We start from the raw sequence: 25,769 nt of genomic DNA, 5'->3' as shown, positions 1-25,769 counted from the left end.
GCCAGCAGCTCCGTGTCTGATTGGATACACAGAGCTGCAGCTCAGCTCGGGTGCCCCCATAGCAAGCCGAGTGCTGTGGGGGCATTTGTCAGGAGGGAGGGGCCAGGAGAGCCGAAGAGGAACATGAGAAGAGGAGGTTTCGGGCTGCCCTGTACAAAACCAACTGCACAGAGCAGGTGAGTATAAAATGTTTGTTATTTTTTTTAAAAATAAATAAAAACGAGACTTTACAATCACTTTAAAGTGGAACTTTAGTCAGAAAATGAAGTCTTGCTAGATCACTTCAGGTTGGCCCCTTCTACGGGTATAAAATATTGTTTAACCTCTTGTCGACCAGACGCCGTCATTAAACTGCAGCAGGTTGGAGGTTGCACAGGAGATAGCAGACGCGGGAGTGTGCCTGCAGGTCCTGCGGACTCGATGTCCGTCGGCGACCCGCGATCGCAGTGTACAGAGGCAGAACGGGGAACTGCCTATGTAAACAAGACGATTTCCCGTTCTGCCAGATGACATGTCAGAGATCTTCTGTTCCCAGTGATCGGGAGTAGTGATCTCTGTCATGTCCCTGGTAGCCCATCCCCCTACAGTTAGAACACACCCAGGGAACACACTCAACCCCCTTGATCGCCCCCTAGTGTTAACCCCTTCCCTGCCAGTGTCATTTTTACATTGAAAAGTGACATTTGGGGTCAGATTTGTCCCCACTAAAAATCGCAGATCACTGCCATTACCAGTAAAAACAATAAAAAAAATAAATAAAAGTCCCTAAATCTATCCCATAGTTTGTAGCTGCAATAACTTTTGCGCAAACCAATCAATATACACCTATTGTGATTTTTTTTTACCAAAAATATGTAGAAGAATATATATCAACCTTAACCACTTCCCTACCATGTATATGACAGCGGCAGGAACCCTTTGTCCCTCCGGGCCGCCGTCATATGATGTCTTTTCTTCCTGAGACTCTAGGGAGCACGCGCGCCCCGCGTCACTAGGCACCCGATGCGTGTGCCTGGCAGCCGCGATGTCTGCCGGGCACCCGCGATTGCCCGTGAACACAGAAGGACCGTGGATCTGTGTGTGTAAACACACAGATCCACGTCCTGTCAGAGGAGAGGAGACCGATGGTGTGTTCCCAGTACAGAGGAACACCGATTGGTCTCCTCCCCTTGTGAGTCCCCTCCCCCCACAGTTAGAATCACTCCCTAGGAAACATAATTAACCCCTCGATCACCCCCTAGTGTTAATCCCTTCCCTGCCAGTCACATTTACACAGTAATCAGTGCATTTTTTATAGCACTGATCGCTGTATAAATGAATGGCCCCAAAATAGTGTCAAAAGTGTCCGCCGCAATATCACAGTCACGATAAAAATTGCAGATCGCCACCATTACTAGTATAAAAAAAAAAAACAATAAAAATATACGCTATAACTTTGCGCAAACCATTCAATATAAGCTTATTGCGATTTTTTTTTACCAAAAATATGTAGAAGAATACATATTGGCCTAAACTGAGGAAAAAATTTGTTTTTGTTTTTTTTAATGGGATATTTATTATACCAAAAGTTACAAATATTGTGTTTTTTTCAAAATCCTCGCTCTTTTTTTGTTTATAGCGCAAAAAATAAAAACAGCAGAGGTGATCAAATACCATCAAAAGAAAGCTCTATTTGTGGGGAAAAAAAATGATCAAAATTTCATATGGGTACAGTGCAATTGTCATTCAAAGTGTAATAGCGCTGAAAGCTGAAAATTGGTCTGGGCAGAAAGGGGGTGAAACTGCCCTGTATTGAAGTGGTTAACTGATGAATACGTTTGTTTTTTTATATATTTTTTTTTGGCTATGTATTATAGCCATTTTTTTTTTTCAAAATTGATGCTCTTTTTTTGTTTATAGCGCAAAAAATAAAAACCACAGAGGTGATCAAATACCACCAAAAGAAAGCACTATTTGTGGGAAAAAAAAAATGATGAAAATTTTGTTTGGGTACAGCGTCGCACAACCGCGCAATTGTCAGTTAAAGCAACGCAGTATCACAAAAAATGGCCCGGTCATTAAGGGGACAAATTCTTGAAGTGGTTAAAATCCAGTAATACCCGGTCTCACCGTGCTCTGCACATGCTAAAATGTTCTTCATTTTTAGGCACTGCTGAGTTTGTAGAGGCCGATCTGCTGACAGCCCTAAAGCGGAATTAAACCCTCCTATCCCTTACAGCCAAGGAAGCTGCTTATGTTTGAACTGTAACTGTCATGGTGCTACACATGTGATCAGTTATGACACAAGTCATTAGATGGTTTGACAGTTTGGTTGAAAAATCAAATGTAACAGTTTGCATTTCCAACAATCCAGGAATGTAATGCCGCGTACACACGATCGGAATTTCGGCCCACAAATGATCGATGACAGTTTTTTGTTGGAAAATGCGACCGTATGTATGCTCCATCGGTCTTTTGCTTGCGGATTTCCAGCCAGCAAAAGATTGAGAGCATGCTCTCAATTTTTCAGTCGGGAAAAGTTCCTATTCGAAAATGAGATCGTCTATGGCAATTCTGACGTGCAAAATCCCTACGCATGCTCGGAAACAATTCGACGCATGCTCGGAAGCATTGAACTTAATTTTCTCGGCTTGTCGGTCACCGCGTTCTTAACGCTCGTAATTTCAGCGAAGGTTTGTGTGACCGTGTGTATGCAAGGCAAACTTAAGCGGAATCCCGTCGGAAAAGCCGTCATATCTTTTTCCGACGAGAAATCCGCTCGTGTGTACGCGGCATTACAGTTTTTTTAAACTGGTAAAAATGGCAGTCTCCAGCCAGAAGAAACAGGAGCAATGCTGGAGGCAATTTTTAGCACACACTCATTTTGATAGCATAATTATTAGGGTAGAATGTATGTTTCTTTTTATTAAGTTGTTATGGGTATTCGCTTTAAGTCCTGCTAGATCATCTGGCTGTTTAGCTGTTTATTTGTTTAGCAAAAAATAAAATCCGCAGAGGAGATCAAATACCAGCAAAAGAAAGCTCTATTTGTGGGAACAAAATGATAAAAATTTAGTTTGGGTACAGTGTAGCACGACCGCGCAATTGTCATTCAAACTGTGACAGCGCTGAAAGCTGAAAATTGGTCTGGGCAGGAAGGTGTATAAGTGCCTGGTATTGAAGTGGTTAATATGATGAATATATAAAGATTAAAGCAGAGTTCCATCCTTTTTTGTTTTTAATAAAAAACACCCCCGTGATGGATCTATCTTATCGAATACATTCTAGCATTTGTACTAAATGAAGTTTTTCTTATTAGGTTGTTCTCACCCTGTTCTCCTTAGCAAGCCTGCTCCCATCTTCAGTGTGGGCCTCTGAAGCCCACTCGTTGCTCCTTCCGGGATACGGTGCTGCTGGCTACCCAGCATGGACCTCCCGATCTTGCGCACTCGCATTGCGTGCAAAGCATGGCTATGGAAATAGAAGCGGAGGCTGCCCATTACCTCCTGGAATTGGTGACACTCATATCCCAGGAGCCAATTGGCGGCCAGATATGACATACCTTGCCGTGGTGAGGTACAGCAGAAGAGGACCGTTCTGGTGGACAAATAAGGTAAAAAAAAATTCCAATGAGTAATGGAAATATCATCACCAACGCAGAGGGGGAAACTTAAAAAAAGTGGGTGGAACTCCGCTTTCAATTTCTTTCTTTTTTTGTATGCTTGTGGAAGAAATAAATTACAACAAACACTTACTGTATGTACAAAAACCTGCAGGATCCGATTACAATTCTGTTAACGTGGTGTTCTGTATTTAATAAAAGTAGACTTACCAAATGCACCGTCATAAAAAAAGAAAAGTTTTGAACAGGTACAAATAACTTTTTTTGTGAAAGAACAGGTTATATTACATGATATGTTATTTTTCCTATCAAAAGGCAATTAGTCACCATGGTAACTGACAAACTGCCACTAATGCTTTTGGTCTTGGTTTGCTACTAAACATGAGTGAAAAAAAAAAAAAACTAGTTGCTTCTAAGCAAAAATGATGCAAGATGTTCGAGGAATGAAATAGCTTACCAAACTGAATGCATATTAAAGTGATTGTAAAGGTTTATCTTTTTTTTTACTAAAATAATAAAGCCATGTTTACCGCTCTGTGCGATGGTTTTGCACAGATCAGCCCCAATCCTCCTCTTCTGGGGTCCCACGCTGGTAGTTTTGGCTCCTCCTCTTCCTCAAGAGCCCCCAGAGCAAGCTGTTTGCTATGGTGCACTCAAGGGGGCTCGATTCCAAGCCACACTGTGTACATCTATTAAAACATACAGTGTAGGTGAAGCTCAGCCCCAACTCCTCCTCCTCCTCATAGGATTTGATTGACAGCAGCAGGAGCCAATGGCTGCACAATGTGGTTTCTTCCTCAGACCCCTATAATACTTATGTGTCCTGTAGTGATGTGGGGGTCGAAGAGACTGAATCATGGACATACCTTGGTGGACAGAGAAATCCAACACTCCCACAAGTGTAGTATACTGTACTAAAAAGTCTTACATAGGCTGCAGCACTGGAACAGAGATTTTCTCGAACTTCCTATCTCGATAATGCTGCTACAAGAAATGTAGAAGTGGTTGTCGCCAGGATAGGAAAGCATGGACAGTAGTAAAAACATCTGCCAGAAGTTCAAACCCATCCTGATAATACAGAGCCATGGGGGCAAGCTGCACATGCTCAGTTTGGTGTGTATTGCTAGAGTTTTTTTTTTCTTTGGGGAGTGCATGTGATCAGCACAGGGCCAATCAGCACAGTCCAGACAGAGTGTCAGGGGGCATGCAGCCTCATAAGACAATCCTCCTACAAGCTTTAACCATACACTGATAGAAGTCACAAGACTGCTATATACTGCTGATGAGAAAAGGTATATAGCAGTTTATATTTACTAAATTAATTGCATTTCCATGTTCGGTGTACTGTAGGAGACCAGATATAGTGAATGCAGGGTCCTGGGTCTAGTAACACTTTAATGTGAAAGGGGGAATCTCCAAAAAGGACACAGATTGCAATACTAAATTGACAAATGCTCTAACATCGAAATAACGAAAATTAATCATCCACTGAAATATTTAGAAACTGAAATTTAAAACGTAGATAACCGTACACTCTAGTAGGATGCTTCTCAAATCTTTATTATGGCTAATTGTAGATAAAAGACATCACAGCACCGAAATCCAAGGGAGATCTGTTGGCGTGTTTTATGCTGAAATTTTCTTATTCATAACACAAAAATGTTTTGGTGATGTGATGTGTTTTATCTTCAATTTGCTATAATAAAGATTTTTGAAGCATCCTACTAGAGGGTGCGGCCATCCACTTCTTCTATTTAACCACTATTTTAACCCCCTTCCTGACCAGAGCACTTTTTGCGATTCGGCACTGCGTCGCTTTAACTGACAATTGCGTGGTCGTGCGACGTTCTACCCAAACAAAATTGACGTCCTTTTTTCCCCACAAATAGAGCTTTCTTTTGGTGGTATTTGATCGCCACTGCAGTTTTTATTTTTTGCGCTATAAACAAAAAAATGCGACAATTTTGAAAAAAAACGCAATATTTTTTACTTTTTGCTATAATAAATATCCTCCAAAAATATATAAAAAAAACAATTTTTTCCTCAGTTTAGGTCAATATGTATTCGTCTACATATTTTTGGTTAAAAAGAAATCGCAGTAAGCGTATACTGATTGGTTTGCACAAAATTTATAGCGTCTACAAAATAGGGGATAGTTTTATGGCATTTTTATTATTATTTTTTTTTTATTAGTAATGGCGGCGATCTGCGCTTTTTATCAGGACTGCGACATTATGGCGAACACATCGGAAATTTTTGACACTATTTTGGGACCATTGTCATTTATACAGCAATCAGTGCTATAAAAATACATTGATTACCATGTAAATGACACTGGCACGGAAAGTTAACCACTAGGGGGCAGTGAAGGGGTTAAGTGTGTCCTAGGGAGTGATTCGAACTGTGAGGGGGCTGGACTTCAACACACAGGAAAGTGATCACTGCTCTCGATGACAGAGAGCAGTAGATCTCTATCCTGTTACTAGGCAGAATGGGGAAATGCCTTGTTTACAAAAGCATCTCCCGGTTCTTCCTCTCTGTGACACGATTGCGGCCACCCGGCGGACATCGAGTCCGCGGAACCTGCGGTCTCAAAGACCGCAGCAGTGCGCTCACAACACCGCTTCTTAAAGGGGACTTACCCGTACACCCTTTTGCCTGCCATTGCCATTCTGCTGACGTACATCAGAGTGCGCTAGTCGGCAAGCGGTTAAGTTTCCTTGGTTGCGATCTCGATCGACCTGCAGCAGTGCTTTATTTTTGTTGGACTTTCTTTAGAAACAGACACTTCTGGGGGTGTCGATCACCTTGGCCCCCTGCAAAGCTTAGCGTTTCCTTCTGCCAACATCCATGTCACTATAGGCCACAGTTGTGACATGAAGGTCAGGTGGAGAAACCACCAAAAGCTGTTGGGAAACAATGGTATCAACAGTTCCGGAAGTGGCATTTACTAAAGAAGAATTCAGCAGAGGATTTCTCTTCACTGGAACATTCTTCAGAACTCCTGCTTCTGAGATTATCCTGAGGAAGTCCAGAAGTGACAAAATGCATAGGGTGGAGTCAGTGATGTCATTCTGGCTGCAACACATTCCACTGCCAGGGGAACGAGGGAGTGTGAGTATTGGATGCTGTATCTGGTGCTAAGATAGTACTATGAAATATAACCTAAATGCTTGTTTATATTGTTTTATCAATAAAAATATATTACACTATTGGCACCTTCTCTCTTGTATATTTTTAAAATGGAACTTCGCTCTCTCAGTCTGATCGCAACTTCAGTGTCGCATTACTTTGAAGTCGGAGCCCAGCGTGACCTCGGCATGACTTGCATGCAATTTATTTAACCAAAAATGGAAAATAACGGAATTGCGCTAGAAGGGACTAGTGACCATACATGTGATCACCAGTCCACAGTAATATTCAATATGTGAATGAACACAAAGTGATGAAATAAAACACAATTAAAAACTAAAATATATTGGCAGATGATAGTCCATCAAATGTGCATTACTAATGTGCAACAGTGAAAAAGTCCACGTATATACGATATATGTAAACCACCCGAGTGATGAATAAAAATCGAAATGATCTGGAATTCCCACTGTGTGAAGACAAAAGTTCTTGATCCACCACCATGAATAAAGACTGGCCGCTTACCAGAAATTCATGATCCCCCGTTACAGAGGATCAGAGAAAGCTGTTTGTACATGGTGATCCGGATAACAACCAAGCCTTGCATTGGGATGAGACATCAAAGACCTTGGTGCCGTGATGGAGGTATTCACACTGACAGGTATTAGGGCATCAGCCCACAGCAGAGTGGATGTGGCATGTAAAATAGAAAGGCTCCAATAGTGTAAAATCATTAACTTTATTAAAATAATCAAAAAGAATACACTCACATGCTAGTAGTCAATGGTAAGCGCCTAGAAAGAGTCTGGAGCGCCGGCCGGAGGTTTTACCGCCTTCCTGACCAGGCCATTTTTTGCAATCGCTTTAACTGACAATTGCGCGGCCATGCTAAGCTGTACCCAAACAAAACTGTTGTCCTTTTTTTCCCCACAAATAGAGCTTTCTTTTGGTAATATTTGTTTTTTAAACAATGAAAGACTAACAATTTTGAAAGAAAACAATATTTTTTTACTTTTTGCTATAAAACATATCCAATAAAAAAAAATGTAAAAAAATCTAATTTCTTCATCAATTTAGGCTAATATGTATTCTGCTACATATTTTTTGTTAAAAAAAATAACAATAAGCGTATATTGATTGGTTTGCACAAAGGTTATGGTGTCTACAACTATGGGATAGATTTAGGGACTTTTTTTTTTTTTTTTAAATATTTTTTACTAGTTATGGCGGCGATCAGCGATTTTTAGAGGGGCTAAGATAAATGTCACTGTATAAATGACACTGGCAGGGAAGTGGTTAACATCAGTGGCGATCAAAGGGTTAAATATGTTCCCTATGTGTGCTTTTTGTGCTGTAGGGGGAGTGCTTTGACTAAACGAAAACAGAGATCTGTGTTTCTGCTTAGCAGAAACACGAGATCTCCATTTTCCTCTCTGGCAGAATGGCAGTCTGCCTTGTTTGCATAGGCAGACCGCCATTCTGCCTCTCTTCGATCCATCGCCGGGTTCCCGGTGCACATCGCTTCTGCCAGCCCTACTGATTGGCTCCCGCTGTGTCCAACCACAGCGAAAGAGGGGCTCTGGCGGCGCACGCACGCACGCCCCAGAGCCGAAGTAGATGATCATGTACAGGTACGTGATTTTGCGCTTAAGGACCGCCCTGCTGCAGTACATGTACGTGGGGTGGTCCTTAAGTGGTTAACAGAAGTCAATGCAAATCGTACCAAAGTTGAACCATAAGTAGTGCAGGAACCATTTTCCAAGGGGGAGCGACACAAGTCGCGCAGATCAGAACGGTTCCATTGCACAGAATGGGGTCCGACTTCTGATGCAACAAGTGCTCAGATCGATTGTCGCATCACTTTGAACCGGGCCTTAATCAATATTGACTATTTGTATTCCTTATACTGCTAGCATTACTAAGTAGATAGGAAATTATATTAGATTTACTTGTTTTAAACTTTTTATTTTACATTTCTTCAGTTATTTCCTGGTTTCCATGCATAGGCAAATGATGTCATACATCCCAGGAGTCTTTAGGAGGGGCTTTCTCAGCTAAGCAAACCCTCTTGCCTGCATGCCTGAGCTAAGGGGAAATTGATTCCAGGAAGTAAAAAACACATGAATTTTCACCCCTTATTGAAGATGGCCACAGCCAAAAATGCTAGGAGGGTGTTTTTCAAAGTGATTTCTCAGCAAAATGAAGCATAAAGCCATAGATGGATGGGTGAGTTTGTTTTGTATATCTAAATTAATTTAATAGTGTTTTTGATTTCTGGTGCTCAGACGCAGTGTAGTTTTAATTACCCAGTTAATTACCCGGAATTTGGTGGAGATTTCTTAAGAAGTGGAGCGGATTAGGAGAGTATATTTCATTCTGCAGATTGAGAAAAAATGTAACCACGTTTTGCGTTTAACCAATTCCCGCTACGTCACTTTGAGGAAGTGCTTGTACCGGGTCAATTTTTAGAGCTGGCAGTCAGCTTTCTAGTGATAACAACCGATGCGGCTAAGCAGCCGCTCACTTGTTGTCATAAGGCATAGGAGGGGACGCACTGCCCATCCCCCCAACCCCCCCCCCCCCCCCCGCCGCCTTCTGCCACTCCGCCCGGGTCTGCCGGTGAGCAACCAGCCGGCACCTCTGCTGGCTGGCCGGAGTCGGCTTCGATCGTGTCTCCAATGTAGTAACCCAGAAGCGACATCACAACGTCACTTCTGGTTTACTCGGCTGCCAATGGTGCCGATTTAAAAAAAATCCAAGGTATTCAAAAACGCAGATTTTGGCATTTTTAATACTTTTAACTGCAAAACGAGGGACCCCTGCCACTGCCTATTACTGTCACAAGGGATGTTTACATTCCTTGTGACAGCAGTAAAAGTGATCAGATCTTTATTTATTTTTAAAGGACATTGTAAAAAAAAAAAAAAAAAATAATAATAATAAATAAAGTTTTTTTTTTTTAAAGCGTCCCCTCCTTGTGTGCTCGCGCACCGAAGAAAACGCATACGCAAGTCGCGCCCGCAAATGTAAAAGGTGTTCAAATCACAAATGTGAGGTATCGCCACGATTGTCAGAGCAAGAGCAATAATTCTAGCTAAAGACCTTCTCTGTAACTCTAAACAGGTAACCGTTAACATTTTTTAAAGCATCGCCTATGAAGGTTTTTTAAGTACCGTAGTTTGTCGCCATTCAACGAATGTGCGCAATTTTAAACAAAAAATTGGGCTAACTTTACTGTTTAGTTTTTTTTAATTCAGTGAAGTGTATTTTTTCCAAAAAAAATTGCATTCAAAAGACCGCCGTGCGACATAAAATATTGCAACGACCGTCATTTTATTCTCCAGAGTCCTCGCAAACTTTCAGGAGAGTGAGAGAGAGAGCTGTGCATGATATCATAAGCCTAAGCTAACGACCAGACAAGAAAGAGGAAGTTGGCTTTATAAGGTATTTACTGGCAGAAAAAAAAAGTTTTACTACCCAAAGTTAAAACAACAAGGGCAGAAGATTTAATAGATGGAACGTTGAAAAAAATGACTGAAGTACCGATTTAAGGTTGGAGAACGGTGAGAGAGCAAGCATATCCATGCCTTGATCTCACATGTACAAAGAAACCGGAAGCAACAATGATTTTTTCACTTCCGGTTTGAGATACACAATTTTCTGGCTCTAACTGAGCAGATCTCGTATAGATGGTGTGAAGGGCAGGGGAGATATTAGGGTCTCCAAAAAGAGTACCTGTCACCTGTCCAATGTTATCACATGGGAGTTTATTAACCCTTTGTGATAGCAACCAACTAAAAATAAATACATAAATAACTGAGCGATTGCATGGGAAGGGCCTTGGTCTGGGAAGTGACCAAAAACCCGATGGTCACTCTGACAGAGCCCCAGCATTTCTCTGTGGAGAGAGGAGATCCTTCCAGAAGAACAACGATCTCTACAGCACTCCATCAATCCATGGCAGAATGGCCAGACTGAAGCCACTTCTCAGTAAAAGGCACATGACAGCTCACCTGGAATTTGCCAAAGGACTCTCAGACCATGAGAAACAAAATTCTCTGGTCTGATGAAACAAAGATTGAACTTTTTGGCCTGAATGGCAAGCGTCATGTCTGGAGGAAACCAGGCACTGCTCATTACCTGGACAATACCATCCCTATAGTGAAGCATGGTGGTGGCAGCATCATGCTATGGGGATGTTTTTCAGCAGCAGGAACTGGGAGACTAGTCAGAATTGAGGTAAAAATGAATGCAGCAATGTACAGAGACATCATTGATGAAAACCTGCTCCAGAGCGCTCCAAAAACGGCGAATCAAGTTAAAGCGGAGTTCCGCTTGAAAAAAAAAATTAAAAGTCAGCAGCTACAAATACTGCAGCTGCTGACTTTTAATAATCGGACACTCACCTGTTACAGGGTCCAGCGATGCGGGGGGAATGAAGCCCCACTAATCTTCCCCTCCTCTCTGTGGCACCAGCATTTTTACTGTGGGCGCCCGGCTGTGGCTTCACAGCCGGGCATGTGCGAGCAACGCGGCTCGCCGTGACTGGCCGGGCAATCATCTGGGACCTGTGACGTGTCCCAGATGATTACCGAGAGGGAGGGGGGAGAGGTCATCTCCCTTCCAATGCCGTGGTGCATCGGGAGGAAGTGGGAGCTGGGACCCTCTAAAAAGAGGGTATCCGCCCCCCCCCCCAAAAAAAAATGACATACCAAATGTGGCATGTCAGGGGGTCACCTTCCCTTAAAGCGGAATTTCCATTTTTGGGTTGAACTCTGCTTTAATGCCAAAGAGCTCAATTTTGGTTTCATCTGACCACAGCACTTTCTCCCAAGCCTTCATCATTTAAATGTTTATTGGTATGACTATACATGTGCCTTCTTGAGAAGGGGGACCTTTGGAGGAAGAAAAATGCTGACCCCAAGAACACCATCTCTACAGTCAAGCATGGAGGTGGAAACATTACACTTTGGGTCACACGCAGACGCACTGTTTCCCAACTGCGACCAACACGAGGGGAGGTTTTGAGCACTAATTGCCGAGCGACACTAGGTGTCCAGGCATTGACGCCCCCTGGTTATGCAGCGTGACGTTGGCAGCATACCATGGCTGCCTGAGGCTACAAAGACTGCAGGCAGGTGGAGCACACACTTTATCCCCCCCCCCCCCCCCCCCCGAGACCCCAACACACTGGCTGTCACGATTTTCTGAGTTTTAAGGTAACTTTCCATTGGTTTGTGGTTCACTCACTGTGTCCACTCGTTCAATTCCCCACGTTCATACCTCTCCACGAAAGTCCCAGCCTTATGCTACATGAACACAATCATGTGATTCTGAGATTCAATAATATGAATTTTATCATTAATCATTATCACCATTAACATAATTATGTGCATTATGAATTGGAACAATTTTATTACTATATACAAATGTATCTATTACTATTATATTGATCGTGAATCATGTTATCATTATGTATAACAAATTGTTATGGTGCTACTTTTTTCTATCATGTTATCCTTTTTATTCTATGTATATTTCTTTGCAATCCACTAACATGTGATTGCATATCTTTATCTTCTTAGCTGTGCTCCATATAAAGTCCCAACCAACCCCCTTGTTCTAATATATAAGTACTAAGTCATGTTTTGCTTGTGGATCAAATACTTACTTTACTCACTGAACTGCAACTCAACTTATAAAATTTGTATCATATGTTTTTTTCTGGATTTTTGGTTGATATCCTGTCTCTATCATTTAAAACACACCTATGATAAAAATGATAGACCCTTCATTTTTGTGTAAGTGGGCAAACTTACAAAATCTGCAGGGGATCAAATAATTATTTCCCCCACTGTATATAGATCCACAGAGTTCAGTTCAATATAGATAAGCCTGATCCAGGGTATCAGAGTTATTTACCCTCATCGTTGACTTTTGACTTTTGTGTGATCACCCCTACCGGGGTGCTATAAGAATGGCTATCCTTCATCTTTAAAACCTCAGTATCTATTCCCTATTAAAAGAAGGGGACATTTTGCACAGACAGATGTCCAGGAACAATGATTAAAAACCCTGAACGTTGTTGTCCTTGCCGTTGTTATTTAGTGTATGCTGTATTGTGCACACAATTGTTTTGTACAACCATAATAAAAAAATCTGAAAGCTTAATAAAATATTTGTGAAATAAAAACCAAAAACAGCCAGCAAAAATTCATACAATAGTCAGGACAAGGACATCTAAGTGCATGTGTATCAGCATTAGACTGCAATCAGCATCTGAGCTAGCACATACACTTAGAGAAAACAGCACATGATTACATATCAGTTCCCATATACAGTATGGGTTGAGGACACAGTCACTGATCTGTTCCCCTATCTAAGGTGTATGGGGAAAGGATATTGATCTGTTCCCTTGTATGGGGTGAAGATAATGGTTTGTTCCCCTGCATGGGGTGAAGATAATGATTTGTTCCCCTGCATGGGGTGAGGACATGGTCACTGATCTTGTATGGGGTAAGAACACAGTCAGTGATCTTGCATGGGGTGTACATGGGTGAGGACACAGACACTTATGTGGTATGGGGTGTATGAGGTGTACATAGATGAGGGTGCAGTCACTGATCTTGTATGGGGTATATGAGGTGAGGACAGAGTAATTGATCTTATATGGAGTAAAGACACAGTCACTGATCTTGTATGGGGTTAAGACAAAGTCACTGATCGTATATGGGTGCATAGAGTGAAGACACAGTCACTGATCTTATTTGAGGTGCACTGGGTGAAGACACAGTCGCTGATCTTATATCGGCTGCTTGGGTTGAAGACACAGTCACTGATCCCATATGGGGTGCATTGGGTGAAGACACAGTCACTGATCTTATTTGAGGTACATGAGGTGAAGACACAGTCACTGATCTTATATTGGGTGCATTGGGTGAAGACACAGTCGCTGATCTTATTTGAGGTACATTGGGTGAAGACACAGTCGCTGATCTTATTTGAGGTGCATTGGGTGAAGACACAGTCGCTGATCTTATTTGAGGTGCATGGGGTGAAGACACAGTCGCTGATCTTATTTGAGGTACATTGGGTGAAGACACAGTCGCTGATCTTATTTGAGGTGCATGGGGTGAAGACACAGTCGCTGATCTTATTTGAGGTGCATGGGGTGAAGACACAGTCGCTGATCTTATTTGAGGTGCATGAGGTGAAGACATAGTCGATGATCTTATTTGAGGTGCATGGGGTGAAGACACAGTCACTGATCTTATTTGAGGTGCATGGGGTGAAGACACAGTCGCTGATCTTATTTGAGGTGCATGGGTTGAAGACAGTCGCTGATCTTATTTGAGGTGCATGGGGTAAAGACACAGTCGCTGATCTTATTTGAGGTGCATGGGGCAAAGACACAGTCGCTGATCTTATTTGAGGTGCATGGGACAAAGACACAGTCGCTGATCTTATTTGAGGTGCATGGGACAAAGACACAGTCGCTGATCTTATTTGAGGTGCATGGGGTGAAGACACAATCACTGATCGTATATGGGGTGCATTGGGTGAAGATACAGTCACTTATCTTATTTGAGGCCCATGGGGTGAAGACACAGTCACTGATCTTGTATGGGGTAAGAACACAGTCAGTGATCTTGCATGGGGTGTACATGGGTGAAGACACAGACTTATCTGGTATGGGGTGTACGAGGTGTACATAGATGAGGGTGCAGTCACTGATCTTGTATGGGGTATATGAGGTGAGGACAGAGTAATTGATCTTATATGGAGTGAACACACAGTCACTGACCTTGTATGGGGTGAAGATAAAGTCACTGATCTTATATGGGGTGCATAGAGTGAAGACACAGTCACTGATCTTATATGGGGTGCATAGAGTGAAGACACAGTCACTGATCTTATTTGAGGTGTATGGGGTGAAGACATTGTTACTGAACTTGTATGGGGTGTTCTGTTGTATGGGATGTATGAACCAAGAGTATTGATCTGTTCGCCTGTATGGGGTGTGTGGAATGAAGACACTGATCTGTTACCCTCTGTGGGGTGTATGATCTGTCCCCTATATAGGATGTATGGGGTGAGGACACTGAATTGTTACCATGTATAAGGTATATGGGGTGAGGACACTGAATTGTCCCCTATATAGGATGTATGGGGTGATGTAGGGGTGAGGACAGTGAATTGTCCCCTATACAGGATGATGTATGGGGTGAGGACATTGAATTATCCCCTATATGGGATGTATGGGGTGATGTATTGGGTGAGGACAGTGAATTGTCCCCTATATAGGGTGTATGGGGTGATGTATTGGGCGAGGACAGTGAATTGCCCCCTATATAGGATGTATGGGGTGAGGACAGTGAATTGTCCCCTATATAGGATGTATGGGGTGAGGACAGTGAATTGTCCCCTATATATGATGTATGGGGTGAGGATACTGAATTGTCCCCTATATAGGATGTATGGGGTGATGTATTGGGTGAGGACAGTGAATTGTCCCCTATATAGGATGTATGGGGTGGGGACAGTGAATTGTCCCCTATATAGGACGTATGGGTTGAGGACAGTAAATTGTCCCCAGTATAGGATGTATGGGGTGAGGACAGTGAATTGTCCCATATATACAATGTATGGGGTGAGGACAGTGAATTGTCCCCTATATAGGATGTATGGGGTGAGGACAGTGAATGGTCCCCTATATAGGATGTATGGGGTGAGGACACTGAATTGTCCCCTATATAGGATGTATGGGGTGAGGACACTGAATTGTCCCTTTATATAGGATGTATGCGGTGAGGACAGTGAATTATACCCTATATAGAATGTATGGGGTGAGGACAGTGAATTGCCCCCTATATAGGATGCATAGGGTGAGGACAGTGAATTGCCCCCTATATAGGATGCATGGGGTGAGGACAGTGAATTGCCCCCTATATAGGATGTATGGGGTGAGGACCCTGAATTGTACCCTATATAGGATGTATGGGGTGAGGACACTGAATTGTCCCCTATATAGGATGTATGGGGTGAGGACAGTGAACTGTCCCCTATATGGGATGTATGGGGTGATGTATTGGGTGAGGATAGTGAATTGTCCCCTATATAGGAAGTATGGGGTGAGGACACTGAATTGTCCCCTATATAGGATGTATGGGGTGATGTATTGGGTGAGGACAGTGAATTGTCCCCTATATAGGATGTATGGGGTGAGGGCAGATAATTGTCCCCTATATAGGATGTATGGGGTAAGGACAGTGAATTGTGCCCTATATAGAATGTATGGGGTGATGTGTCCCTTATATAGGATGTATGGGGTGAGGACAGTGAATTGCCCCCTATATAGGATGTATGGGGCGAGGACAGTGAACTGTCCCCTATTTAGGATGTATGGGGTGAGGACACTGAATTGTCCCCTATATAGGATGTATGGGGTGAGGACAGTGAATTGTCCCCTATATAGGATGTATGGGGTGATGTATGGGGCGAGGACAGTGAATTGTCCCCTATTTAGGATGTATGGGGTGAGGACACTGAGTTGTCCCCTATATAGGATGTATGGGGTGAGGACAGTGAATTGTCCCCTATATAGGATGTATGGGGTGATATATTGGGTGAGGACAGTGAATTGTCCCCTATATAGGATGTATGGGGTGAGGGAAGATAATTGTCCCCTATATAGGATGTATGGGGTAAGGACAGTGAATTGTGCCCTATATAGAATGTATGGGGTGATGTGTCCCTTATATAGGATGTATGGGGTGAGGACAGTGAATTGCCCCCTATATAGGATGTATGGGGCGAGGACAGTGAACTGTCCCCTATTTAGGATGTATGGGGTGAGGACACTGAGTTGTCCCCTATATAGGATGTATGGGGTGAGGACAGTGAATTGTCCTCTATATAGGATTTATGGGGTGATGTATGGGGCGAGGACAGTGAATTGTCCCCTATTTAGGATGTATGGGGTGAGGACACTGAATTGTCCCCTATATAGGATGTATGGGGTGAGGACAGTGAATTGTCCCCTATATAGGATGTATGGGGTGATGTATTGGGTGAGGACAGTGAATGGTCCCCTATATAGGAAGTATGGGGTGAGGACACTGAATTCTCCCCTATATAGGATGTATGGGGTGATGTATTGGGTGAGGACAGTAAAATTGTCCCCTATATAGGATGTATGGGGAGAGGGCAGAGAATTGTCCCCTATATAGGATGTATAGGGTGAGAACAGTGAATTGTCCCTTATATAGGATGTATGGGGTGAGGACAGTGAATTGTCCCCTATATAGGATGTATGGGGTGATCTGTCCCCTATATAGGATGTATAGGGTGAAAACAGTGAATTGTCCCCTACATAGGATGTACGGGGTGAATTGCCCCCCTATAGAGGATGCATGGGGTGAGGACAGTGAATTGCCCCCTATATAGGATGTATGGGGTGAGGACAGTGAATTGTCCCCTATATGGGATGTATGGGGTGAGGACAGTGAATTGTCCTCTATATAGGATGTATGGGGTGATGACACTGAATTGTCCCCTATATAGGATGTATGGGGTGAGGACAGTGAACTGTCCCCTATATGGGATGTATGGGGTGATGTATTGGGTGAGGACAGTGAATTGTCCCCTATATAGGAAGTATGGGGTGAGGACAGTGAATTGTCCCCTATATAGGATGTATGGGGTGAGGGCCGAGAATTGTCCCCTATATAGGATGTATGGGGTAAGGACAGTGAATTGTGCCCTATATAGAATGTATGGGGTGACGTGTCCCTTATATAGGATGTATGGGGTGAGGACAGTGAATTGCCCCCTATATAGGATGTATGGGGTGAGGACAGTGAATTGCCCCCTATATAGGATGTATGGGGTGAGGACAGTGAATTGTCCCCTATATAGGATGTATGGGGTGAGGACACTGAATTGTCCCTATATAGGATGTATGGGGCGAGGACAGTGAACTGTCCCCTATTTAGGATGTATGGGGTGAGGACACTGAATTGTCCCCTATATAGGATGTATGGGGTGAGGACAGTGAATTGCCCCCTATTTAGGATGTATGGGGTGAGGACAGTGAATTGTCCCCTATATAGGATGTATGGGGTGATGTATGGGGCGAGGACAGTGAACTGTCCCCTATTTAGGATGTATGGGGTGAGGACACTGAATTGTCCCCTATATAGGATGTATGGGGTGAGGACAGTGAATTGTCTCCTATATAGGATGTATGGGGTGATGTATGGGGCAAGGACAGTGAATTGTCCCCTATTTAGGATGTATGGGGTGAGGACAGTGAATTGTCCCTTATATAGGATGTATGGGGTGATCTGTCCCCTATATAGGATGCATAGGGTGAGAACAGTGAATTGTCCCCTACATAGGATGTATGGGGTGATGGGTCCCCTATATAGGATGTATGAGGTGATGTGTCCCCTATATAGGATGTATGGGGTGATGCGACCCCTATATAGGATGTATGGGGTGATCTGTCTCCTATACAGGATGTATGGGGTGATGTGTCCCCTATATAGGATGTACGGGGTGATGTGTCCCCTATATAGGGTGTATGAGGGTGATCTGTCCCCTATATATGATGTATGGGGGTGATCTGTCCCCTATATAGGATGTATGGGATGATCTATCCCCTATACAGGATGTATGGGGTGATATGTCCCCTATATAGGATGTATGGGGTGATGTGTCCCCTATACAGGATGTATGGGGTGATATGTCCCCTATATAGGATGTATGGGGTGATGTGTCCCCTATACAGGATGTATGGGGTGATTTATGGGGTGAGGACACTGAATTGTCCCCTATATAGGATGTATGGGGTGATCTGTCCCCTATATAGGCTGTATGGGGTGATGTGTCCCCTATATAAGATGTATGGGGTGATGTGTCCCCTATACAGGATGTATGGGGTGATCTGTCCCCTATATAGGATGTATGAGGTGATGTGTCCCCTATATAAGATGTATGGGGTGATGTGTCCCCTATATAAGATGTATGGGGTGATCTGTCCCCTATATAGGATGTATGGGGTGATCTGTCCCCTATATAGGATGTATGGGGTGATCTGTCCCCTATATAGGATGTATGGGGTGATCTGTCCCCTATATAGGATGTATGGGGTGATCTGTCCCCTATATAGGATTATGGGGTGATCTGTCCCCTATATAGGATGTATGGGGTGATGTATGGGATGAGGGCACTGAATTGTTCCCTATATAGGATGTATGGGGCGATGTGTCCCCTATATAGGATGTATGGGGTGAGGACACTGAATTGTCCCCTATATAGGATGTATGGGGTGATGTTTCCCCTATATAGGATGTATGGGGTGATGTGTCCCCTACATAGGATGTATGGGGTGATGTTTCCCCTATATAGGATGTATGGGGTGATGTTTCCCCTATATAGGATGTATGGGGTGATGTGTCCCCTACATAGGATGTATGGGGTGATGTTTCCCCTATATAGGATGTATGGGGTGATGTTTCCCCTATATAGGATGTATGGGGTTATGTGTCCCCTATATAGGATGTATGGGGTAATGTGTCCCCTACATAGGATGTATGGGGTGATGTTTCCCCTATATAGGATGTATGGGGTGATGTTTCCCCTATATAGGATGTATGGGGTGATGTGTCCCCTTTATAGGATGTGGTGGGTGATGTATGGGGTGAGGACAGTGTGGTGCTCTTACTTGATCCTGAGGGCAGTGGTGGAGTTCCCGGTGTGTGCTCTCAGAGGGGCCAGGAAGAGGATTCTCATAGCTGTCAGTCCGGCTGTGAGCTGTCACTGTCCCCTGTCTGTGTTCCACGTCTCTATCAGTGTCCGAAGCTGTGACATCTGCAGAGTACACATGGGTGGAGTATAGGGAGGGGGGACACCGGACACCTGCACACCGATCACACCCCCTCTATCTCTGACACTGAATCGCTCCGTTCCGCAAAGTGTTCCCCCAGAAACTGCACCCTGCCGCTGAGGTTCCTAGCTGCAGCTTTCCACTTAGTAACAGAGAATGACTGTCCATTGTCACTAGGATTGCTGTGTATGGAGAATCAGAGCACACTGATAGCTGCTTATACTTGACCTTTTATTTCTCCCTACAGAGCAAAGTCAGTGTTTGGCAGATGTATATAGCAGTACATGTCAGACACCATTTTACAGTAGTTACTTAAAGCAGAGTTCCACCTGTTTTGATGGGCACAGGCGAGGCTGCGTAGATGGGCACAGGTGAGGCTGCATTGATGAGCACAGGTAAGGCTGCATTGATGAGCACAGGTAAGGCTGCATTGATGAGCACAGGTAAGGCTGCATTGATGAGCACAGGTGAGGCTGCATTGATGAGCACAGGTAAGGCTGCATTGATGAGCACAGGTAAGGCTGCATTGATGAGCACAGGTGAGGCTGCATTGATGAGCACAGGTAAGGCTGCATTGATGAGCACAGGTAAGGCTGCATTGATGAGCACAGGTGAGGCTGCATTGATGGGCACAGGGGAGGCTGCATTGATAGGCACAGGTAAAGCTGCATTGATGAGAAGTGAGGCTGCATTAGGTGAAGCTGCATCGATGAGCTGTTAGGCTGTATTGATGGGCTCAGGTGAAGCTGCATTGATGAGCAGTGAGGCTGCATTGTTGGGCACAGGTGAGGCTGCACTGATGAGTGAGGCTGCATTGTTGGGCACAGGTGAAGCTGCATTGATAGGCACAGGTGAGGCTGCATTGATGGGCACTGGTGAGGTTGCATTGATGGGCACTGGTGAGGTTGCATTGATGGGCACTGGTGAGGTTGCATTGATGGGCACTGGTGAGACTGCAATGATGGGCATTGATAAAGTTGTTAATATTTATTTTTGTAACTTAATTCTGCATAAAACATTTAAGCATAATTTCATAAGATAATTTATGAGGGCGTGTTTATGGGCAGAATTACGGGCGGGGAAGGGTAGGGGTTGGGTGGGGCAACTGGTGTAACCCTTAAGGCCTGGCAGGACTTTAAATGTTGAGCCCTGTATATATACTGTATACAGTTGTGCTCATAAGTTTACATACCCTGGCAGAATTTATGATGTCTTGGCCATTTTTCAGAGAATATGCATGATTGAATGATAACACAAAAACTTTTCTTTCACTCAAGGTTAGTGTTAGCAAAATGATCCTGATCAAATGTTTACATACCCCAGTTCTTAAAGCGGAGTTTCACCTGAAAAAAATAAAATTAAAAGTCGGCAGCTACAAATACTGTAGCTGCTGACTTCTAAAATAAGGACACTTACCTGTCCAGGGAGCCCACAATGTGCTCACCCAAAGCTGACCCATCCCTCGGCTCTGAGTGGAGACGCCGGCATCTTCAGTAAGGGAATCAGGAAGTGAAGCCTTGCAGCTTCACAGCCTGGTTCCCTACTGCGCATGCGCGAGTTCCGCTGTGCGTTATGAGCTGTTTTCTGGGACCTGTGTGTCTCCCAGAAGACAGCAGGGGGGACGAAGGAGGGGTCGGACATGGCATAGATCGCCGCGGATACTGCGGCGATCTTTTGTCAGACATGGGAGCAAATACCTGTATTAGACAAGTATCTGCTCCACCCTCCCCCCCTAAAGGTGCTAAATGTGACACTGGAGGAGCGGCGGAACCGGATCAGCGGAAGTTCCATTTCTAGGTGGAACTCCGCTTTAATACCGTGTATTGCCCCCATTAACATCAATGACAGCTTGAAGTCTTTTGTGGTATTTGTGGATGAAGCTCTTTATCTTCTCAGATGGTAAAGCTGCCCATTCCTCTTGGCAAAAAGCCTCCAGTTCCTGTAAATTCTTGGGCTATCTTGCATGAACTGCACGTTTGAGATCTCCCCAAAGTGGCTCAATGATTTTGAAGTCAGGAGACTGAGATGGCCACTCCAGAACCTTCACTTTATTCTGCTGTAGCCAATGACAGGTCGACTTGACCTTGTGTTTTGGATTATTGTCACGTTGCAATGTCCAAGTACCTCCCATGTGCAGCTTCCTGGCTGATGAATGCAAATGTTCCTCCAGTATTTTTGATAACATACTGCATTCATCTTGCCATCAATTTTGACCAAATTTCCAGTGCCTTTGTAGCTCACACATCCCCAAAACATCAGCGATCCACCTCTGTGTTTCACAGTAGGAATGGTGTACCTTTCATCATAATCCTTGTGGACTCCTCTCCAAATGTAGCATTTATGGTTGTGGCCAAAAAGCTAAATTTTGGTCTTATCACTCCAAATGACTTTATGCCAGAAGGTTTGAGGCTTGTCTCTGTGCTGTTTGGCGTATTGTAAGCGGGATATTTTGTGGCATTTGCATAGTAATAGCTTTCTTCTGGTGACTCGACCATGCAGCCCATCTTTCTTCAAGTGCCTCCTTATTGTGCATCTTGAAACAGCCACACCACATGTTTTCAGAGAGTCCTGTATTTCACCTGAAGTTATTTGTGGGGTTTTTTTTGCATCTCAAACAATTTTCCTGGCAGTTGTGGCTGAAATTTTAGTTGGTCTACCTGACCGTAGTTTGGTTTCAACAGAACCCCTTATTTTCCACTTCTTGATTAGAGTTTGAACACTGCTGATTGGCATTCTCAATTCCATGGATATCTTTTTATATCCCTTTCCTGTTTTATACAGTTCAACTACCTTTTCCCGCAGATCCTTTGACAATTATTTTGCTTTCCCCATGACTCAGAATCCAGAAATGTCAGTGCAGCACTGGATGAAAGATACAAGGGTCTGTTAGAAGTCCAGAAACGCATTGACCTTTTATACACACACTAATTACAAGCAAACAGATCACAGGTGAGGATGGTTACCTTTAATAGCCATTCCTATCCCTTTGTGTCAACTTGTGTGCATGTTATCAGGCCAAAATCACCAGGGTATGTAAACTTTTGATCAGGTCATTTGAGTAGTTTCTGTTGTCATTATGATTTAAAAAGAGTAAACACAGTTGATTGATAATAAATGGCTTCAGCCAAACACTAACCATAAGTGAAAGAAATGTTTTTGTGGTATCATTCATATTCTCTAAAAAATAGCCAAGAAATCATATATTCTGCCAGGGTATGTAAATGTATGAGCACAACTGTGTAAATCTATATATCTATATATAAATCTATATAAAATAGGATTTTCCTCCGTCTGTAGAATCGGACAATAGCGGGGCCGGATGATATTGGGTGTCAGCGGATATTCATCCGCTGACACCCGCTATCCCATAGGGATGCATGTATGTCCGTATTTCATCCGAAAACGGATGGATGAAATACAGACATTCTGTCCGCACGTGTGAAAGGGGCCTAACAGTTATCATTCTAGGAATGCCTTGAATGTAATGGTTTTAGGAAACAGATACATTGGTGGGTTTAGTGCCCATGCATGGTACTAACTGTTCCTCATTTGTAACCAAATCCCACTTTCCTTCTGTTCTGTCCCTCTTTGTGATCTGATGCATAGATCTCTATAGAAACGTATTATTCAACTACTAAGATTTCCTTTACTGCAAAAAACTTTGTATCCAAGCACTAAATAATTGCATTTACTATTTTAAAAGGTGAACATAAAGGAGAAGTGGTGGCGATAAAAAAACACCTGCCAATTTACTCATCTTTTGCATATTCAATATGGCCCACATAACAGGCGGGGGTTCATTGCCTACATAATTTATGCTATAATGTGTTTTTTTATTCTGACTCAGTATGTTGGGAGGTACATAGACAGTTGTTTTCCTGCATTTGATGTACTGTACGTCATAAAATGAAGGTTTGTAGATTTACTTTTACAGAGTAGATGACAGTGCTAAGGCTGCTCTTGTGTACACAAGCTTTGCGGACAAACACAGGATTTTATATTCGCATACACTTGAACTCAAAAAGCCCGTTCCAGAAGTGTCTTGGGTGGGACAAAACCATCAATCCAGTGTCCAGGCTTTGCTAGTTGCCTATAGCCTGTGTAGGTGCACGAGTGTGCAGGATCGACAAACCAGATCTGAGCGTAGCTTAGGCCAGTTGCTGCAATGTTAAGACAGACCCCTGTCAGGAGACCTGGTTGTTCCCACCAAAGACTGCATCCCTTGTGAGGGGGACTTCTTGCGTAAAGGACTGAATAAGTCCCAACAGCTACATGGGCCTGGGAGACTAAGAGAGGCTCTGGGAGGTCGAGAAAGCTGAGGCGGCTGGAGAGTCGAAGGGGGCTAGAGGAAGTCTAGAAGTTTCTGAAAGCGTGAGCAAACCCAGAGGGGCTGGAGAACCCGGTTTGAAGGCCAGCGGTGGGCCAGTGCAGCAAGGTCCTGCAACCAAAGCTGAGTGAGCCTTTTCCGTTTTTGTGTATTTGCCCGGGCCAAGAGGCGGGGCTGTACGTGACAGCAAGTGCTGGGAACACACGGCAATTGAAATGTAAGCTGCTACAGGGATGTTCCATGCTCTGATGATCCAGCCAGCTCTCTCTTCCTCTGGGCGATCACAGGGAGAAAAACTCCCATTCAACCCCGTCTGCCAGCGGTACTTGACGCCCCCCCCCCCCCCCCCCCGCTCCCAGGCAGCCCATGCTCACCAGCCCTCATTCAGGCTAAAATTTGGGCCAGATTCATCCCTGAAATGGAGAGCAGGAATGCACTGGACCCCTGCTGTAAGCCGCATCGGTATTAGGTGTGTACCCGGCCTCAAGAGGCAGCCTGCTCCTGGAAAGTGAATAGCATATGCCAATTTGACCTCCAATGGTAAAGGGGTCAACAGCTTTTGTGTAATCCTATGGGTGTTTTGTAGTTATCTGCTGTACAAGATTGAAATCAGAGATGGATGTGAGTGACTTTGGGTAGAGAACAATTTCATGAATTTAGCTCTAGGTTATCTATTAAAGGCATCTTTTCCAGAAAAAAGGACCCAGTTAGTATTCACTAAGATGTATTCGATGGGGTTATTGGTGGATTATGGAAGGCATAGGAAGTGCTATTTATAATATACATTACCAAAGCGTAACTTCTCTCAAAACTTTTAGTTTTGGACAGAGTGAGGAAGAGATCCTTAATCAGGCTTTTGTTACAACTATTTGTTACAAATGTAATATTCTTGGTTATGCAACCTGACCACATAACAAGTAGAAAAAAACGAGACTTCAGTTGGGCTTTTAACTGAACAACTTTCATCTGAATTTTCTATATGGGACAATTACATAAGTAATTAGCTATCCCTTATTGACTTGCTATCCATAGGCCACCCTATATAACCTAGCATCCTTTATTAAATTCTCCATAGGCCATTTTAAAACATCCTGGAATTCAAGTGTTTAAAATAAACGCATGAAAAGTGCTTGTTTTAAAGGGACACTAAAGGTTCCCTTTTTTTTCTTTTAAAAAAACAAACATATCATAATTACCTCCTCTGTGCAGTTGATTTTGCATGGAGTTGCCCCGATCCTCCTCTTCTGGGATCCCTCCGCGGCGCTCCTGGCTCCTCCCCGCATCGAGTGACCCGTTGGAGAAGCGCTCTCCTTCGGGACACCCGTGCGGGCGCGATCCTGTGTCCGGCTGCTGCATCCAGAGACACAGACAGCAGGACTCGGCACCGCCCCCCCGTCCCCGTCCCCGTCATTGGATTTGATTGACAGCAGCGGAAGCCAATGGGCGTTGCTATTAATCTATCCAATCAAGAGCTGAGACACCAGCCAGAGAGCACTACAATAGGTTTTTCACCTCAATGCATAGAATGCACTAAGGTGAAAAACCGGGAGGGTTTACAACCCCTTTAAGCAAGTTTATAAAAACGTTCTTTCATATACCTGTATAAGATTTAAAAACAAAATGCTAATAAAATAAAGTTGGCATAGTTAAAAGACTTGTTTTTCAAATTCATCTTAGTACTTGTAATTCCACTAAAGAATATGTAAAAATGACAAATACAGAAGCTTTACAGCTTTGTGACACTTAATAATGTTACCCTGTCTGACCTACCATTTGGGGTCCTCTTCCCATTCCCCCCCCCCATTTCTTCGTTTACAACT

At 43.6% G+C, this 25,769-nt stretch overlaps 1 protein-coding gene across 5 annotated transcripts in view; it reads right to left on the bottom strand.

Annotated features, from left to right (window-relative positions):
* The window catches only part of GLT1D1 (glycosyltransferase 1 domain containing 1), a 168,027-nt gene extending 148,281 nt beyond the window's left edge, over positions 1-19,746 (bottom strand). For 4 of the 5 annotated variants that reach the window (XR_012243962.1, XM_073628015.1, XM_073628023.1 and 1 more), the window contains exon 1: positions 19,461-19,746. Coding sequence is in view for 4 of the 5 variants with exons in the window: in XM_073628015.1 (XP_073484116.1) it covers positions 19,461-19,528 (68 nt within the window). In the remaining variant the exon portion in view is untranslated. The remainder of the gene's footprint in view (positions 1-19,460) is intronic. The other variant, XM_073628007.1, reaches the window with a different exon arrangement.
* Between the last annotated feature and the right edge of the window lie 6,023 nt (positions 19,747-25,769).

Source organism: Aquarana catesbeiana, linkage group LG01 (assembly GCF_042186555.1).
Source record: "Aquarana catesbeiana isolate 2022-GZ linkage group LG01, ASM4218655v1, whole genome shotgun sequence".
Taxonomy (NCBI): Eukaryota; Metazoa; Chordata; class Amphibia; order Anura; family Ranidae; genus Aquarana; species Aquarana catesbeiana.
The sequence above is the reverse complement of the archived record's forward strand: the minus strand, read 5'-3'. Positions and strand labels throughout refer to the sequence as shown.